Here is an 18,819-nt window from a genome sequence, read left to right as displayed (position 1 = left end):
CCCGGCCCCTGCGGAAAGTTGTCCCTGGCCCCGGAGCCACCCGGCTCCCGCCTCCCGCTTCCTGCCCCGCCGCCGCCGATTGGCCCGCCGTGCGCCCAGGAATGCGAGCCATCCCTTTATAGCCGGGAGCGGCGGTCGGCGCCCGCAGAGTCCCGGCAGCGCCGCTACAGCTGCCCGCCGCTGCTCGCCCTCCCGCGCCGGGACGGTCGGGGCTGCCCGCGGATATTGCTCGCCGGTACCCAGAGGCCGGCGCTGACCGCCCGGATCGCTCTTGCCGGAGGTAAGTGCTGAAGCGGCTCCCGCCGCTCTCGCTGTCCCGTCCGAGGGCGGCCGGGGACACCTGCCCCGTCCCCGCTGCGCAACGTCCCGCCTGCGGGAGCCTCGCTGGCGCCGGTCGTGGGTGCGACGGCAGCGCGGTGACCTTCCTCGTGTGTGTCCCCAGGCTGGCTCATAGACAGACCTTTGCCATGGGGCCAGCGACTGCTCTCTGCCTCCTTCTCCTCGTGCTCGGCGGCTCAGAGACCAAGCGCACTGCAGGTAAGGCCGGCTCTGCGCTGGTACCGGGGCGAGAAGGAATAACTTTGGTGCCTGTGTAGGCAGATGAAGTTGTGCTCGATGGTAAAGAGCTCTAAAGCTCTCAGTGAACAAAAACGTTTTAACCTGAGCATCAGCTATTTGGGAACAGGAAACCTCTCTCGTGTGGAATTTGTGTAACCCTCAGAAATAGGAGCACAGAGTCTCCAGAACCTGAGCATGTAGCTTGTCTACCTTTGCGCTCAGCAGAAGAAAGGAGGAACATGATGTAGGAACTGCCTGAAGAAGGAATGGGGTAGTAGGCTGCCGTTTTGGTGCTATAGAGAAGCTGCTGCTGTGCTGCTGTCACTCTGCTGGATTATGCAAACTCACTTTGCCATGTCCCAGCATAGGAATAATGCAGATTGGGCTTTGCTGTCTATTTCTGTGCTGCTGGAGTGTAATGAGGTGCCAGAATGGCTGCTACCTTTGTGTGTCAGTCAGCGGGTACCTGGCACTCCTGTGCTGACTGGCTCCTGTACAAGAATGCACATGTACTGCTGCACAGCAGCTCCTGGTGGTTCTGCTGCACCATCAGAGCTAACTGTCTGTGCTCTGATGTGAGGCACTGTGCCTTGCACGATGTGCGCCGGGAGCCAAAATGTTAAGTAATCCTGGGAGACTTGCACCTACTCAGTCTCTTGTCCTTTTCTCATGATGCTTATCCTGATCTCTCTCTGCAGAATCCAGGAATGATGATAACAGCGTCTTCGATCTCTTTGAGCTCATTGGCTTCATGCGGAAGGGAGCGGGGCGCCGGGCCCCCGGGGTGTACCTGGTGAAGGGACCAGAATCCTCCAGCCCTGCTTACCGCATTGAAGATGCCAGTCGCATCCCTGCTGTCCCCGACTCAAAGTTCCAAGACTTATTAGATGCCATCCATGCTGAGAAGGGCTTCATTCTCCTGGCCACTCTCCGGCAAGCCAAGAAGAGCAGAGGCACACTGCTGTCTGTGGAACAGAACGATGGCTCTGGTCATGTCTTCAGTCTAGTATCAAATGGCAAGGCAGGCTCCCTGGACCTGAGCCTTTCTGTTGACGGCAAGCAGCAGTTAGTGTCAGTAGAGGATGTCTTGCTAGCTACAGGACATTGGAAGAATATCACCCTGTTTGTGCAGGAGGACCGAGCTCAGCTCTATGTGGGGTGTGAGAAAATGGAAAACGCTGAACTGGACATCCCCATCCAGAACATCTTCACTAGGGACCTGGCCAGCAGTGCCAGGCTCCGTATTGCCAAAGGGGGAGTCAATGACAACTTCCAGGTAAGACTTTCACTTATGATTTTGCCTAGAATTTTCAGTCATCTGTTTTGAAGGTGCATTAGCTACTCAACGAGCCTAGATAGCAGCAAAGACCTCTAAATCTCCTAAACTTTACTGATGGAATTTGAAGGGTAAAGCATTAGATTTGTGGGGATGGAACTTCCTGCAGCAATGAGAAAGCACTGAAGCTTCCAGACAGGTAGTTGCAGCTTCATTGCTCAGCTTCTTATATGAGATTCAGAAATCCATGGGTTTTTTCCTTCCTGCCTGGAGAGTTGCCAAGTCCTTATGCTCAAGGATAAGACCGTTAGGAAGCAGGGCTGGTTTTCATTAAGGAGAAAAAAGCAATGTGTTTCACTTTTCCATCTGTCTGTCATGAAATTGCTCTGTAAGATCTTGCATGACCTTCAGTCTGTCCAAGTGCAAGTGGTACTTCTTCCCCTTGCAGTTGCTGCAAGTAGCTGTAATTCTTCCTCTGTCCACAGGGTCTGCTGCAGAATGTGCGGTTTGTGTTTGGAACAACTCTGGAAACTATCCTGCGGAACAAAGGCTGCTCCAGCTGTAAGTTTACAAGCTTCTGAGTCCAATGACCTATTAAAAATAAGATTTCTCATTACTTTAGAAAGACAAGTTGAAACAGAACTCAGAACTATGCTGACATGCAAATCTACATTGCATAAGAAATAAGATTATATTTCTGCAGGCACCCTAATGAATCTAGTGGCAGCTGTTTAGCAGGTGTTAGCCTGGAATGATAAATGCATGTCATATAAAATGCATTTACTTCACCTCTGTTTTTTTCTCTTAGCCACTAGTGCAGTCATTACCTTGGACAACCCCATCAATGGTTCCAGCCCAGCTATCCGCACTAATTACATTGGCCATAAAACAAAGGACATCCAAGCAGTCTGTGGATTTTCCTGTGATGAACTAACAAATATGTTTGTGGAACTGCAAGGGCTACGGTCCATGGTTACAACACTTCAAGACAGAGTTCGAAAAGTGGTAAGTGGTGGTCAACTTCATGGTACCTTTCATTAACTAGCACTTAGTGAATTAATTATAACCTGGCTTTTGAGAGGCTATGTAAAGAGCAAAATATTTTTACTTTGACTTTTGTGAAAAAGGGTATTTCTGCATTAATCCTAAATTTCTTCTTTTTGCTTCTCACCCCCAAGACTGAAGAAAATGAAATCATTGCCAAAGTAGTCCAGATCACTCCTGGAGCATGCATTCATAATGGAGTCTTGCACAAAAATAAAGAGGAGTGGACTATTGACAGCTGCACTGAATGTACTTGCCAGGTAAGATTCCTCATGTTCACAAATCACCTGAATATAAACTCATAAGGTGGAATTAACAGATAGTTCTAAATGGCAATGTTTGTTAGAAAGAGGGAATCATATACAGAACTGGGCATACTAGAGAAGCCATAGAGTTACTCAGTTTATTTTATTCTACTAGATCTCTGATATAAAGGCAGGTTCCCTACCTTGTCCAAGCAGCAGTATTCTAGGAAATTATATGAAACACTGAAATTATATGTATCACTCTGATACAGCCATTAACAGTTTTAGTTCCTTGATTTGGGGAATGCCTGTATTCTTTACAGAAGTCCATCAGTAAACTAAGTCAGTATCAACACAACAAATGTATAGTACTATCAGCTTTTCTAGATCTGCCTTCTGTCCTCACCAAACTTCCTGCTGACTTTGTAGAAAACGACATTCGGTCGAAAATGACTTGGTCAAGACACTTCTGGTGTTTTCTTTATCTAGAAAATGCTTCTAGGTGTGTCCTATTAGCTTTCATAGATTATATGGAACAGCGATCCTTTTGGATTTCAGTTGTGTAAATCCCTGAATCACCTGGCAAGATACTGAAGCTTTGTGTTTCACTTCCGCTGAATGCTGTAAATATACACAAAATGTACAGTTTCAGGGTTTCTTTAAATTATTTGCTTGTTCCATTTAAGTATACCGTAGCAAAAGCATTTTGGGGTACCAGTCTACCAAAGAGTGGGTTAATTAGCATGCCACTCTCAGGTATTTGTGTATGTGCAATACAGGGCAACTCAAATTCTGTGTCTGCTTCTTTAGCTCTCTATGTCTTTTGTCTTGTAGTCAGCAAATGGTATTGTGACTTTTGCATTTGCCTCGTTCCTACCAATCTGTTTACTCAATGTTAGCTGTAATTGCCTTAATCTAGTAATTTGCTTGGGGAGATTAAAATAGTAATCATGAGAGCATTCTTCTGACCAAGCTGCTACCTTCAAGAAGCAAAACTACAGACTGCCCTTTAGCTCTTATTGAGATTGGGGGTGGGTGTTCTTACCCAGCCTGTTTGGCTTACAGATCAAAAACCTCTAATTAAAAGTTATCGATTGCACAGCACATGAGCAGAGTCCACTAAACTCATTTTTTCTTTACCATATAACCAGCTTAAATCCATATTAACTGAAGAGAAAGTTGGATTTTCATTCTTATTTAATTTCTTTGAAATCTGACCTTGTACTTTGGGTATCACATAATAGTCATTTACTTGAGCCAGCATCTGCTAGTACTACCGGTAAACTTCTGCAGAACCAAAATATTTCTGCTTTTGACTAAAAAATAATGGGTGAGAATGGAAACAAGATTAAGTTTGACTGAAAATACCTGGGACTACCCATTGGGTGGTATTTTAGCTCTAAATACAAGGGTCTCTGCTTTAGATATGCTACTGAGTCTTAAAGTTCTGCAGAAAAAGTCCCTATTATTTACTCAGACTCCAACCATTGTTTATATTCCACGCGATAACTGTAATTCTCACAACTCTTTATAGAACTCTGCCACTATATGCCGGAAAGTGTCCTGTCCTCTCATGCCTTGTTCCAATGCCACCGTGCCTGATGGGGAGTGCTGCCCTCGGTGCTGGCGTAAGTACTTAATACTTTCACAGTCCTGTAGCAGTTGGCCACATTTAACTAGACCCATGCTGCTCTGCAGTGTACCAGAACTGGATATCCAAGGGTAACCTTGTGCTTCTGAAGTAGGTTAATCTGATGTGTGTTAGAGGCTTATCACTTACGTGATCCATGTTCAGATATTTTCTACAATGTGCAACATATTGAAATGTTTGAGTTCATGGCCTTTGTCTTATACAAAGAAGGAAGATGCATATATGGCTTCTGAGAACAGTTGTGTCCTTTTTTGTGGAGAGAGAGGCAGGAGAAAAGATATGGAAAAGCATCTGCGTGGAGTCTTATTCAGAGCTGTATTCCTCTGCAGCTAGCGACTACGCAGACGATGGATGGTCTCCTTGGTCTGAATGGACCTCGTGTTCCGTGACCTGTGGTAATGGGATTCAGCAGAGAGGCCGTTCCTGTGACAGTCTCAATAACCGCTGCGAAGGCTCCTCTGTACAGACTCGGACTTGCCACCTTCAGGAGTGCGATAAGAGATGTAAGTACTTAATCTACTCATGCTGGTAGTAAAACAGAGGCTGCTTTTATTGGCTGAATGTTAAAAACAAGGATTACCATGTAGCTCTGCCACTGGCATGGATCCTTGGCTTCTAGCTTTAAGGACTTGTATTAACGAGGTGGAGGGGAGCAGATAGTTAATGCAGTAAACAGGCATGTTTGGGCACTGCTCCCAGGACGAAATATGATGCCAGTTTAGGTATGAAATTTCCCTAGCTGCAAAACTTGATCTGTGGCAGTCAGGAGGCTATCCATTACACATGGAGTCTTTGGTCCTGGTACTGGCTGTGTCCTGGGTGCTGTACAGCTGAAGTCTCCAGAAATTATGAATAACAGAAATCTCTTCTTGTAGTTAAACAGGATGGTGGCTGGAGTCACTGGTCGCCATGGTCATCATGTTCTGTCACTTGTGGCACGGGCATCATTACTAGAATTCGTCTTTGCAACTCTCCAGTACCACAGCTGAATGGCAAACCTTGTGAGGGTGAAGCAAGAGAAAACAAAGCCTGCCAGAAAGATCCTTGTCCAAGTAAGTGTGTTCTGGTGGTAACTAGTAATTGGTAGCTTAAATAGCGAACATCCTGGGTAGTTACTAAGTAAGCCTGTTATAGTATTCTTCTCTCTTTAAACTTAGAGGTGGGCTATGTAAAACCTCACAGGTTAGTTTCAGATGAAACTATTTTTATACCTCTTCCATGGAGTCCATTAATTCTGTCATTTATGTCAGAGCAATGTCTGAACTGCTCTATCTACAAAAGTAAAGTCCTTAGTCAGGTCGAAACTAGTTGTAGCATTGAATTTAAAGCTATACATGTTTTCTCTCTTCTTCTCCCTTAAGTTAATGGCAACTGGGGACCATGGTCTCCATGGGATGCTTGCACAGTGACATGTGGAGGAGGACTTCAGAAACGAAGCCGTCTCTGCAATAATCCTGAGCCTCAGTATGGTGGGAAGACTTGTGTAGGTGAAGCTAGAGGGACTCAGGTCTGCAACAAACAGGACTGTCCAATTGGTGAGTATCCATTTGCCCATAAACATCTGAAGGTTGTTGATAATCTTGAAAATGCCAGTGTAAAGTCTGCAAAACCTCAAGTGCTATAATTTTAAACCAGGATATCAGCCAAATACAATACTGTAACAGCATGGTAAAGTGTCCTTTATCATAACATTTCCTCACTTGTTTCACAGATGGGTGTCTGTCTAATCCCTGCTTCGCGGGGGCTGCGTGCACCAGTGCCCCTGATGGTTCCTGGAAGTGTGGTGCCTGTCCTGCTGGCTACCATGGTGATGGTATTCACTGCCAAGATATTGATGAGGTAAGAAGACTATAGTTTGCTCCTTGAAAGGGAAGAAGAGAAGACAGAAAGGGAGAATAAGAATCACTGTTTAATAATGCTAACTGTTCTCCTTTATCTCAAACTCATATTTCAGTGCAAAGAGGTTCCTGATGCCTGCTTTGTCTTCAATGGAGTGCACAGGTGTGAGAATACTGAACCTGGGTACAACTGTCTGCCTTGCCCACCACGTTTCACTGGAACACAGCCATTTGGCCGCAGTGTTGAGGATGCCATGAGTAACAAACAGGTATTGTCAATTTGAGAATTGTACTAAGTTACGAAATTTCACAAAAAACAGAAAACACTTATGTGTTCTAGGCAAAAAAAAACTTGGAGCATTTAATAAAACACCATCTTCTGTGATTCAGAACAGAAGAAGCATTACCCAGCATGAATTCTTCTGAAGATCAAAATGAGTTTTAAATATCATTGTCCTCCTCAGCCATGGAGGGTTCAGAGGTTACACATAATTTTAGGAGTAAATCAGTAGTCACTAATGATACAACAGTATGTGCCTCAGGTATCCTAATGCTTTGTTCCATTTGATAATACATAAGGTTTGAACAAGAAAAATAATTAGTGCTAAGATTGGTACTGGAGTTGAGGACCAGGAGAAAGCCATGTATGAGACATTTTGGCCTGACTGATTAGGATGTATGTGAATCTTTGGGGGAAAAGTGAGGGATAAAGCAATGTTTTCAGTGGATTTAATTTGTGTGGTCTTCTAGGTCTGCAAGCCACGTAATCCATGCACAGATGGAACACATGACTGCAACAAGAATGCCAAATGCAATTACCTTGGCCACTTTAGTGACCCCATGTATCGCTGTGAATGTAAACCAGGCTATGCTGGCAATGGCATAATCTGTGGAGAAGATACTGACTTGGATGGATGGCCAAATGAGAACCTGGTTTGTGTTGCCAATGCTACTTACCACTGTAAAAAGGTAAGTTTATCCTCTTTTACCATCTGCCATTCTAACAGCCTAAGCTATTAAACTATGCTCTCTGCAAAAAAACCTTCTAGGGATCGAGGAGGTGTAGGGATACCATTGTCAAGGCATTGCTAGGAGGCTCTTGCTGTTGCTGTATTGCTTTATATATTCTTGTGATATGGGAAAAAAATGAAGCATGATTATTGTAAATGTTCTAGGAAGATTCTAATTTAGACCATACCTATATCAGCTTTGTTCTGATAGCACTCTCCAAGGGAAGAGCGAGCAGCAGGGTAAGATTCTCAAAAGCAATCCAATCTTTATTTTAAAATTATTTAACTGTGGCTTTCTAAGACTTCTCACTTTAATGACTAGCTTAAATTGAGAGAATTACAGTAAGGTTACTCCTACCTGATTGAGGTGTTACAATTTTGCCTAATGATTAGATTTTACCTGCTCAAATCCATATTGTAATAATACCAGGTGTGAACATGTCTGTACTTTTTTCCTTGTAGGATAACTGCCCTAATCTGCCTAACTCAGGGCAGGAAGACTATGATAAGGATGGGATTGGTGATGCCTGTGACAGTGATGATGATGATGATGGCATTCCTGATGACCGGGTAAGGAAACAGAAAAGAACAGCCTTTGAGAATGTGGCTTTCCCACTTCCCTTCCCAAAGCTGGAGTCTAGCTTCTGACCTTCATCTTAAGAGAGCATCATAGGAAATTGCTGGCACTGACAGCTATCCTAGAAACCTTAGATATGCATAACTGTGCAGCAAACTTTCTGCAGCTGTTTGAGCTTTGGAAGTGAATTTTCATTTTTCATTCAGCCATTCATACACTTGTGCCAGCAATGGGGTGTTTGAGATAGTAGCATCTGAGTTTTATCTGTTTCCCCACCTTTCCTTTCTTCTTTCATAAAGCAGTACAAACATAAGCAGAATCTGGGTAAAGCTTTAATCTGACTCTTTTTAAAACTTGACTTTCCTCACTTTTGCAGGACAACTGTCCATTCATCTACAACCCACAGCAGTATGACTACGACAGGGATGATGTTGGTGACCGCTGTGACAACTGTCCCTACAATCACAACCCTGATCAAACTGACACTGACAACAATGGAGAAGGAGATGCATGTGCAATAGATATTGATGGAGATGGTAGGTTGCCTCTGATCACTCCTTTAGATGGTTTTCAGCCATTAATCAAATCAACCCAGTGTAATTCTGATTTCCTACCAGAATTTCATCCCTGAATGTACCAAAGTTCCCTTGTGGTGGTTTCAGGATGTGAAGGCTACTGAAGGAACAGTTAGGGTTAATGGAAATTCACTTTGGAATTTATACATTTTGGCACAGTTCAATTCTATCTCCACTCTCACAAGGCAATAGGAGCAGAAGTGTATTACAGAGCTAGTGATGAGTCATGTTTCAAAGCTTTCAAATAATGCTCAAAATGCTTTAAAAAGGTATCAAGAAGTATGTGGTGGCTTTATACAGTCCTTTGGAGCATTTAAATGTCTGATTTTCATTCATGAACTTTTACAGGTGTGCTTAATGAAAGGGACAACTGCCAGTATGTGTACAATGTAGACCAGAGGGATACAGACTTGGATGGTGTTGGAGATCAGTGTGATAACTGTCCACTGGAACACAACCCTGACCAGGTAAGGGATTTGAATTATATAAACAGAGTGTGCTAAAAATACAGCATGTTGTGTGTTGTAGAACATATTTGAACGGGTTACACTGGAAATTTGACTTGTCACAAGTCATTCTTACCACTTTCCCTTTTGGTGCCTTTATCAAATAACGTGTCCTCAGAGTTTGAACAGCTGCTAGGTATGTTCTGAAAAGTAGCTGTAGTGAATATCTGTAAGACTACTGCATGTGCTTGTTGCCTAAACATTTCTTACGTTTGTCAGTTGTGGTGATCCTCACAGAGATAATATTAAATACTTTGGGAACATTGTGTAAAATGTGTGTAGTGGAACTACTCTCTTCATAGCCCATAGTGCTGTGTTCACTTAGACACAAAGCTGTTCTTTAAACTTTGTCCCTAAACTTGAAGCCAACTGCATTTCAGAAGATAACTTTTCTAGCAGTAAGTAGAAGGCAGCACAAGTTGCTTTTCTCTAAGAAAAAGGCATATTATGACACTTGTAAAATTCACCTTCATAAAAATCCAGGGGAATTCAGATTCTCACACAACTTACTGGTTCAAAAACTGAAGGCAGAAGTAGATAAAGCCTGTGACATCCTGTCAGTTAAAAGACTAAGTTTAATAGCTTCAGATTCATAACTGGAATGCTTAAAGGGCTAGAAAAGCAGATGCAAATCAGTGGAATGTAGCCTAAAAGCAGTGTTACTTGAAGGATTTAAACAGATAACATAAAATGACTTAGTCATTGTCACTTGCTTTCCTACTTCCTCACTTGAGGGAAGGAATCACCTGAAGATCCTTTGAGGCAGCTGCTTTCAGGAAGATCCTTTCTCTTGTGACTTTGAAATTTTAATATAAGACTCTAACAGCTTTTCAAACACAATCCTAATCAAGTTCTAGAAGTGAAGATATTGGATTTCAAGTGCAAGAATTAGTAGCTAATCCAACAGTGTACAGTATGCCTTCTGTCTACACCAGGGTCACCCACCTGTGTTCACAAGACTACTAGGCTAAATGTGGGGCAACCTCAGGGGTGACAGGATTGTTTTCCTTAGTTCAGGAGCTGATTATGCAAATGACTGGCTAAAATATGTGATCAGTAATCACACTAGTTAGTTAATGTAGTCTGTCACCACCATGGGAACAATTGTCTTGACTGATGAATCAGGGGGCATGAAGAGCATTTATGATAGAGAAAATTAAGCTGTGTTTGTAGAGGATGTAACACCAAGCATTAGTAGACTGTTCTACTGTTACAGTCTCTACTAAGTACAGAGTAATCCAACCCTGACTTGGCCCTTGAAACTGCGTTGCTGCCAGGGAAGGGAGGAGATAAAGTACCCTGCATCCAGTATGGTAGACTAGTGACAGAAGAGGTATCAAAGGCTCAAGATAGCTGATGATCACACTGCTTTCTGATACTGTGAATTCAAATTAAAACCAGAAGAAGACTAAAGTAGCATAAAACCAGTTAGCACAGGCAGTTTTAAGTGTGTATTAATCCACCCACTATATCCATTTTAGCCTTTGATAAAGCAAGCAGAAAAATCATAATTAATTCTATATTAAGACTCCTATTTCAGAGACTCCTATCTCAGCCTTCAAGTGGCCTTTTAAAATGTTTTTTTTCTCTCCTCTGATAGGAAGACACCGATTCTGATCGCATAGGTGATCAGTGTGACAACAACCAGGACATAGATGAAGATGGTCATCAAAATAACCTTGATAACTGCCCCTATGTGCCCAATGCCAATCAAGCTGACCATGACAAGGATGGAAAAGGTGATGCCTGTGACCATGATGATGACAATGATGGTATCCCTGATGACAAAGATAACTGCAGATTGGTTGCCAACCCAGATCAAGCTGATTCTGATGGTAAGAGAGCAAGTATCATAATAACGTTTTGTTTCTTCCAATAGTTTGATGCTATTTTTTTCACACTATTTAATGTTGGACAAAACTAAGTAACAAAAATACAGAATGTCTGTACCAGAAAAAAAAAAAACAGAATGTTGCTATAGTGCATCTCAGGAGTAAAGATCAATGTAAAAATGATCACATATCCAACTTACTCCTAAGGCACTATCAGGCTGGAGTGAAAGGGCATTTATACAGTAGCTGCTGTGGTTTCTGTCATGAGTCTGCCAAGTACCTGGGCAGTCAGAGATCTGCAATTCAGACTTCAATTTCCAAGCTGTAAGACTCAGAAGTAAATAGTGTTGGTAATAAAATAGTAAAATTACTTTTATCATATAGGTGATGGACGTGGAGATGCTTGCAAAGATGACTTTGACCAAGACAGTGTGCCAGACATTGATGATATCTGCCCTGAAAATGTGGAAATTAGTGAGACTGATTTCCGAAAATTTCAGATGATTCCGCTGGATCCCAAAGGAACATCCCAAAATGATCCAAACTGGGTTGTTCGTCACCAGGGTAAAGAGCTGGTTCAGACAGTCAACTGTGACCCTGGCCTTGCAGTCGGTAAGGGGAAAAATTTAACATTTAAATTTCATTTGGGGTGGTTTGATTTGTTGTTGTTGTTGTTTGTTTGTTTGTGGGGGTGGGGGGTTGTTTTGTTGGTTTTTTCAGTTGTGGTGGGGGAGAGGAAGAGAACCTGAGTAACTATTAAAAAGTTGTTTAAGAATTGTAAAAAAGTAGCATCTAAAACTTTATTCTTTCATGTCCCCATAGGTTTTGATGAATTCAATGCTGTGGACTTCAGTGGTACCTTCTTTATCAATACAGAAAGGGATGATGATTATGCTGGCTTTGTATTTGGCTACCAATCTAGCAGTCGTTTCTATGTTGTCATGTGGAAGCAGATCACCCAGTCTTACTGGGACTCCACACCAACCAAAGCTCAAGGCTATTCAGGTCTCTCCATCAAAGTTGTGAATTCCACCACTGGTCCAGGAGAACACCTTCGTAATGCTTTGTGGCACACAGGAAACACTCCTGGCCAGGTAAGAGTGGCACTTACTACATGCTGAAGTACTCTTAACGTGATAACATGAGTACTCCAGTGTGATAACATACTCTTCTGCATAAGGCAGGCTGTTCTTCCAGCACATTAGACATTTAGAGGGGGTCTGCACATGCTGATCATGTAGGCTTCTTGCAAAGACCAATAACTTTGTAATTTTCCCTAATCAGGTAAAATATTATATACAATTAACAGGTTTGCTTACTGCAGACAGGCTTTCTGGCAGCAGTGAATCAATTGTTTGCAGAATTGTGCTGTATCTTCCAATTTATATATTTTAAAAGTAGATTTAAGTGCAGTTGATTTCTATTATTTCTATATTTAGGCTATTACAGAGCCTAATGACTTACTTTAATAATGAGGCACCTTCATGTCAAAATAACTTCTGTGTTATCTCTGGCCTTTGGTTGATAAAAAAAATATTCTTTCACAGGTGAGAACTTTGTGGCATGATCCTCGTCACATAGGCTGGAAAGACTTCACTGCATACAGATGGCGACTTAGCCATAGACCAAAGACCGGCTACATCAGGTGAGCGTCATCCTTTTATCTGAAGTAAATATCACAGGAAAAGTGGATGTCGGTGGAGAAGAACCTCACAGGACCTTGTCAAAGATGACTGAGATATTGTCTCTTTGTAGGGTTGTAATGTATGAAGGGAAGAAAATCATGGCAGACTCAGGACCAATCTACGATAAAACCTATGCTGGTGGTCGGCTAGGATTATTTGTCTTCTCTCAAGAAATGGTGTTCTTCTCAGACCTTAAATATGAATGCAGAGGTAAGGATAACATTGCAGTTAAGAGATCCTATATAAATGAATTGGTTCAAGAACTTAAGACATAGGAGCCAAAAGGAAAACTGTGATCGTTCATGGTTCAGGTTTGAACAAATTCTGCAGGCAGAAACAGGACACTTGGTAAACTCTTCACAGTAAAAAATTTAAATATATAAAATCTAAGTGTATTTCTATTGTGATATTTCAAAGTATCAGAAATCCATATTGAGTTCCAGAAATGAAATACATCTTGACTCCTCTTTAAAGTGCTGACTTTATGAGCACATAAAGTGCATGAATGAGCGTATCTGACAAAATCTAAGGTAGAATGCAATATATTGACTTTAGCAAGTAAAGAGCTGATTTGCTTAAAAGTAAGCAAAGTAGAAGGTTGTCCATGTATTGCAGTCTTGAAGTTTAGTGGAGGTAAGTGCATACACCTAGTTCCAGCTGTCCTAATCTTCTGAAACTGGCACTTCATTATGAAATGGTTACATAGATTAGATTAAGAAGTCTAACTCAAGGAAGCGCCTAATTGAAAGTACTTTCCATTTTCTCTACAAATGTCTCTGGGCATTAATGACTTGGACATAATCATGCATAATACACATAAATATTTAAATATATCTTTTCCTTTTTTCACAGATTCATAATCACAAGATTGTTGGAATCAGAGACTATTTAAAAATGCTGGTAATTGCACCTTTTGAAACGTTTAGCCTTACAAATCCTGGGACCATTATATTATTCCTTCCTTTCTTCTTTCTGCGTAAATGTGGACTCGAAACACATGACCTGCCTCAAGAGAATGCTTTTGAGAGAATGAAAGTGAGAACATACTTGGTATCTGACCTCTGCTGAAGTGGAAGGAAACAAATGTGTCTTGCAAATGAGAATTGTCATCACTGAACAAGCACACTTCTTTCAGTAGGAAAGACATTTGTTTGCTGTTTATCACAGTGCAGTGTCACTGCCTCTCTAACTGGAGGTCCCATGGAGTAGCATTTTGTAAAAACATCTTTGGATGTGCTGTGGACTACTTAAACTGAAGACCTTTCATTGTGTGGGGAAGAGGGAGTTTGGGTGGGAGGGGGAACTCTAGGTCTTTCTTTATGGGGTAGAGGATTTTTTTTAAGGAAGGCTGTGCTACTTTGGTTTACATCCATTTAACTTACCTTTCAGATAAAAACATAGCCTTACTCTGTGGTGAGCTAGATCAGCTGCTGTACTACACAGGACAAAACAGATATCCTAAAATGATTTCTGTCATGGCAGGAGGGAAAGAGGATAAAAACTGGTACACTGGATCACATCAGCTTTGGGAGAACTGGGATTTATGATTAGGTTCTGTTTTTTTCTAATGTAGATGCAGGTCTTGCTTACCTTCAAACGTGTTCTTTCAGATATGGTGCCAGAAAGCACCACCATCTCAGCTAGCACTGTGCTATCCTTCAGGAAACCAGCACATGCTTCACTTTTTATGGTTAAAGAGGCACAAAAATAATGTAATGAAAACATTCCTTTTCTACATACCATAGATGTTTTAAACCCCTCGCTTCTTTAGAGGGGAAGCAATGGGGCCTGTAGATAAAATTGTAAAATATTTATTTTTACCTATTCTTGATGTTATAATGACTGAGGGATTATTGATTAAAACAACAAGAGATGCGTCAAGACTATCCACCTAATCATTGTTGCAAGTCTTCATGACTGTAAGATTGTAAATACAGATTATTTATTGTCTCTGTTCTATACTGAAACTAGAGAGGGTTTAGTTGAGAAAAAAAGTCTTGTCTGGAGCAGATAGTGGTGATGTATTTGTTACTAAGAGCAATTTTCCTATAAAGGCTTTGAGGGGCAAGGAAAAGTGAGGATGTGGGCAATGGGATGTTTGTTTTTCTCAGTCTGAGCTCAGTGTTGGTTTTTCCTTTCTTTGTGCAAGGCAGTTGATAGTCTGGCAGGCAACTGTTCTGCAGTGCTAAAATTCAAGTCCCTTGAGACAGTAGCAGTTTCTGTCCCATCCATAGCACTAGAGGTGAGGGAATGCCATTCACCCTCTTAGCATGCTCAAGTGCTGGGAAATGTCTGTGATGCTTTACCTCTGGTCAGTGGGCCTAACCTAGAGGCAGGAGAGCTGCCCTGAGGAGGTTGCAGTGGGAGGCAGGAGGACAGCCCTCACTAACCATGTAATGGGCTCTTTGGGCCACTGCAAGCTCCATTGGGAACTAGTGACGTGCAGCTACAAAAGAAGGAATTCATCACAGACTAGGCAATTTCAGGAACTCCTTGCAAATGAGAGGAGAGGCCTTGATGTACATTAAAAGACTGTTTTCCCTAACAGAAGGGGCAGCATCCTTATACCTATAATATTTCCTTGTCTTTTCAAAAAACAAAAAGAAATGAACACAGTGAAAGTTTTACGTACAAATATTACCTCATTGTTGTGTGACTGAGAAAAACCTTTGAAGCAGCAGAGTTCAAATGTCTAACAAACTTTAAAGCTACTGTAGTACTAAAAAGTTAATGCTGTACATAGTAAAAATTTCTTTGCAGAAAATGTATTCCCAGAAAGGAAATGGCATTGGAAAAAAGAAGTCAAATACAATTTCTAATGTTGTATTATATTTTTTCCTGTCATCTCGTATACCATTGCTTGTATTTTTATAAATTATTTTTCTCATTGCCATTGTAATAGTTAATCACATTATTGTGTAGATAGGCTATTTAAATAATTTATCATGAAATGCTACCTGTAGAGTTAGTATTTCTATTTTTATAAAAAGTTTGCACACTGAAGATTTTTTTGCTTCCCTCCTCCCAATGTTTTTGCTAGCATAATTTTCTAAGAACATGCTTTTTTTGTAAACATTTTTAACCATTTTTCCATTCTAAAGTTGTGTAAGGTGTACAATAAAGCTTCTTACATACAAAGAACAATAAACCACCAAGGACATTTATATTTATACCTTTGTTCGCTGGTTTTATTCATTTTCATACATCTCTGTATCACTGATGTGTTACTTGTGTTAAATTTGGCTTCTATGCAAGACTTTCTCTGCACTCTACATTACAACTGTTCTGAGGGCGTGCACCTGAGCTGTTCTCCTGCATGTAACCTCTGGCCCACCTGCAGACACTGCTGCAGTCACAGCACGGGCAGCTGGCACCCTTGATTCTGAAGGCTTCCCTTCAAGACTTGCAAGCCATGCTGCCATCGACACAGGCACGAGGAGGAACACTCTCCGAGTGTCCGCAGTCATGCCCAGCCAGGCCTGCCCCTTTTCAGATGAAAAGAGGCAGCATATTGGCTACTGGCAGGGACTGATGCATCAGGCTCTCACGACTGAAACTGCTAGTGTGATCAAAGAGCTGATGCCAGGGCTCAATCAACTTCTAGAACATGCTGTTAAAACTAATAGTCAAGACTGATTCCTCAATCTCTACTTGTAGCAGCAGCTTGTCGTGTGTACCCCTTAGCAAAGGTGGGTGCTGTAACAGGAGTGCTAGAGACCCACGTGAGATGTGTAGTGAGGGCATCCTGCAGGTGTAGAAAACTAATCTCTACATCTTTTCCTGAGGATGAAGACTCCTGTTCTATGTCACTACTCTTTTGAGGGCAGTCCTGTATATTTGAATTTTTTCCCACTGAGAACAAGGAGAGCAAAGAACTCCTGGCCGGTGATGAGGGCCAGGAATTTCTGCCCTCATCAGTTACAAGACCGTCTGCTTGATTTGTCTGGAATGAGATGGGGTAGTGGGAGTGCGCTGTCAGTGGAACCCATCTGATCTTACCTGGGTCTGCAGTACCATATGTCCTGCAGGTTTGTCTCTTAACTCTTCTGGCCTCCAAAAGACGCCAAGACTGACAGCTATAAAAAACAAAGATGGTTCCAAGTTGGAGATATCTCTTCATTTACTTGCAGGAAGAAGGAGATACCTTAAAGTCAACAGTTTTTTGAGCATGTATCTATATCTGAACATATCTATGTATGTAGGTCTAACCAAAATTTGAAACAGAGAACTGCTGCTGCTGTGGGGAAGACAGCCTTGGCAGCCCATTCCAACAATTTTGTCTGAGCCATGCCAAACTTTTATGTTAATTTAGTGCATGCATTTTTGTAGCTTTTCTTGTCATTAGAATAAAAAAGGCAAGCCACATGCTTTGTGTAACCTAAGTCCACCCACTTTTTGCTTGGTGGGTGTGAATACAGTAGGACACGAGAAAGAGCTATAGTTGAGGTAAGTTAGGCCTTTACTTGTCCAAAGAAACTACTGTAGAAGAACTAAATACGAAAAACATGGCAGGTGGTCACACTTCAGAGGGCAGAGAAGCCTGTGGGAAATTTGCTGTTCCCAGCCTCCCTGGAGACTCATCAGTGGAACATGTAAGTGTACCAACTAATGCATGCCACTTCTAGAATTACTTGGTATTGGCCAACTATTTTTGCATAAGTAATCTTTTAATTTCATGCTATTGTAGAGAACACAATGCTTTTCTTCCACAACACAGGTCTTCTCAGATCCCATGCAAATGCGGGACCTTCAGTTTTAAAGTGGTCATTTGCACCAAACCTATATTCAACAGGAGTAGTAGTTTAACCAGTAGGTATTCATAAGCTATGGAGATAAAGACTGAGGTAAGTGTAGAAAGATCTGCATCTTGATGACTATAGTGCATTTTTTACTGGTATTTGTATGATTTTTGCAGGACAGTGCACAGTAAGTGGTAGATTTTAAACATAAAGTCATTTTGGAAATGGGTGTTGAGATTGCAGCAGTAAGCATCTTAAAGTATCCACAAGGGGAGTTCTGGTTCTTATGTCTCTTATTTTCCAAAGAGAAAAAACTGGTGCACAAAGTTGTATGAATATTCAAGCAGAGTTATGACAAGAGGAAGAGAACTCATTAAAAAAAGTGCTTGGCAAGAAGAAGTCTTAAAGATAAAATATTCCACAGGAAATCCATTAAATTAGACAAGTATCATAGAGTAACTTGGATTTTCAAATTTAAACAAATCCCAGAAAGCCCAGACATCATTTGTCTTTCATTTCTCACCTGCTTTCAAAGGGAAGAACTGCTAGCCTAGGCAAAACATGCAAGGCTAAACTGGGCGCTGCTGAGACTCTGTGTCCATGTCCCTTGATGGCTCTGCTCACAAAATGTGTATGGAGAGACCATTTTAGTGTTATTGTAAAATTAGGGTAGAATGCCTCTGGCAATGCCCTTCCCACCAAAACTATGCATACCAAATACACAAAGAAAACAATAAAAAAACAATGGCACAGACCAGTACTTCCACAAGAAAACAGCAGATTTTTAAGGGAAAAAACATTCTGAATAGAGAATACCTGCCTACAAAGCAAAATTGTTCATGTGCTTTAACACTCTGCAAGTTACTGCACACTCCAGAATACTCCAGCTTACTTGGGTTTTTTTTAAGCATAAGAGGTATTGCAGATTCAAGTGCAAGTAGTGAACTATTTCAAATAGACATAAATGACAGGGAGCCTTTTATTCCAACTACTGCATCTGGATTCTAGCCAATCCCTCAATGAAACGTATAATTGGATAAATGTAGGTTATGGCATTAGTAGTATTCAAGTGCCTCTATTCTATTTGAAAAGAAAACAGTTTTTCTGACCTTTAAATCTCACTACAAATAAAGGAGCAATTATTTCTCAATAAGCGCATCTGTTGAAAATTAAATTAAATTAAAGAAAAAATCAATTGCTATTTTTCCTAGCTTTCATAAACCCCCCTAACTTGTCAGCTTCCTGAGGATCTGCCAAACCACCTGGTCTTGTGTCTATCCTTC

General features: G+C 41.5%; 1 protein-coding gene across 1 annotated transcript; it reads left to right on the top strand.

The window, feature by feature from the left end:
• The first annotated feature begins 136 nt into the window (after nucleotides 1-136).
• On the top strand, nucleotides 137-15,967 carry THBS1 (thrombospondin 1). Its single transcript, XM_030274514.4, has 22 exons — nucleotides 137-280; nucleotides 443-537; nucleotides 1,257-1,834; nucleotides 2,320-2,395; nucleotides 2,643-2,839; nucleotides 3,013-3,138; nucleotides 4,658-4,751; nucleotides 5,104-5,277; nucleotides 5,650-5,826; nucleotides 6,136-6,309; nucleotides 6,486-6,613; nucleotides 6,729-6,881; nucleotides 7,363-7,581; nucleotides 8,085-8,192; nucleotides 8,576-8,735; nucleotides 9,123-9,241; nucleotides 10,881-11,115; nucleotides 11,497-11,724; nucleotides 11,935-12,206; nucleotides 12,660-12,757; nucleotides 12,868-13,007; nucleotides 13,650-15,967. Exons 2-22 carry the CDS (start codon nucleotides 468-470, stop codon nucleotides 13,655-13,657), a joined length of 3,534 nt encoding a protein of 1,177 aa, XP_030130374.1. The 5' UTR covers nucleotides 137-280; nucleotides 443-467; the 3' UTR covers nucleotides 13,658-15,967.
• The last annotated feature ends 2,852 nt before the right edge of the window (nucleotides 15,968-18,819 follow it).

This window comes from Taeniopygia guttata, chromosome 5 (assembly GCF_048771995.1).
Source record: "Taeniopygia guttata chromosome 5, bTaeGut7.mat, whole genome shotgun sequence".
In the NCBI taxonomy this organism is placed as follows: Eukaryota; Metazoa; Chordata; class Aves; order Passeriformes; family Estrildidae; genus Taeniopygia; species Taeniopygia guttata.
Note: the sequence above shows the minus strand (reverse complement) of the source record. Positions and strands in the feature narration are given on the sequence as shown.

What these genes read in the sequence shown, in the direction of transcription:
- THBS1 (XM_030274514.4), top strand. Translation starts at nt 468, where the DNA reads ATGGGGCCAGCGACTGCTCTCTGCCTCCTTCTCCTCGTGCTCGGCGGC. An exon ending in ATGGCATTCCTGATGACCGG is followed by an intron (nt 8,193 to 8,575) that starts GTAAGGAAACAG and finishes TCACTTTTGCAG; the next exon opens with GACAACTGTCCATTCATCTA. An exon ending in TGACCCTGGCCTTGCAGTCG is followed by an intron (nt 11,725 to 11,934) that starts GTAAGGGGAAAA and finishes ATGTCCCCATAG; the next exon opens with GTTTTGATGAATTCAATGCT.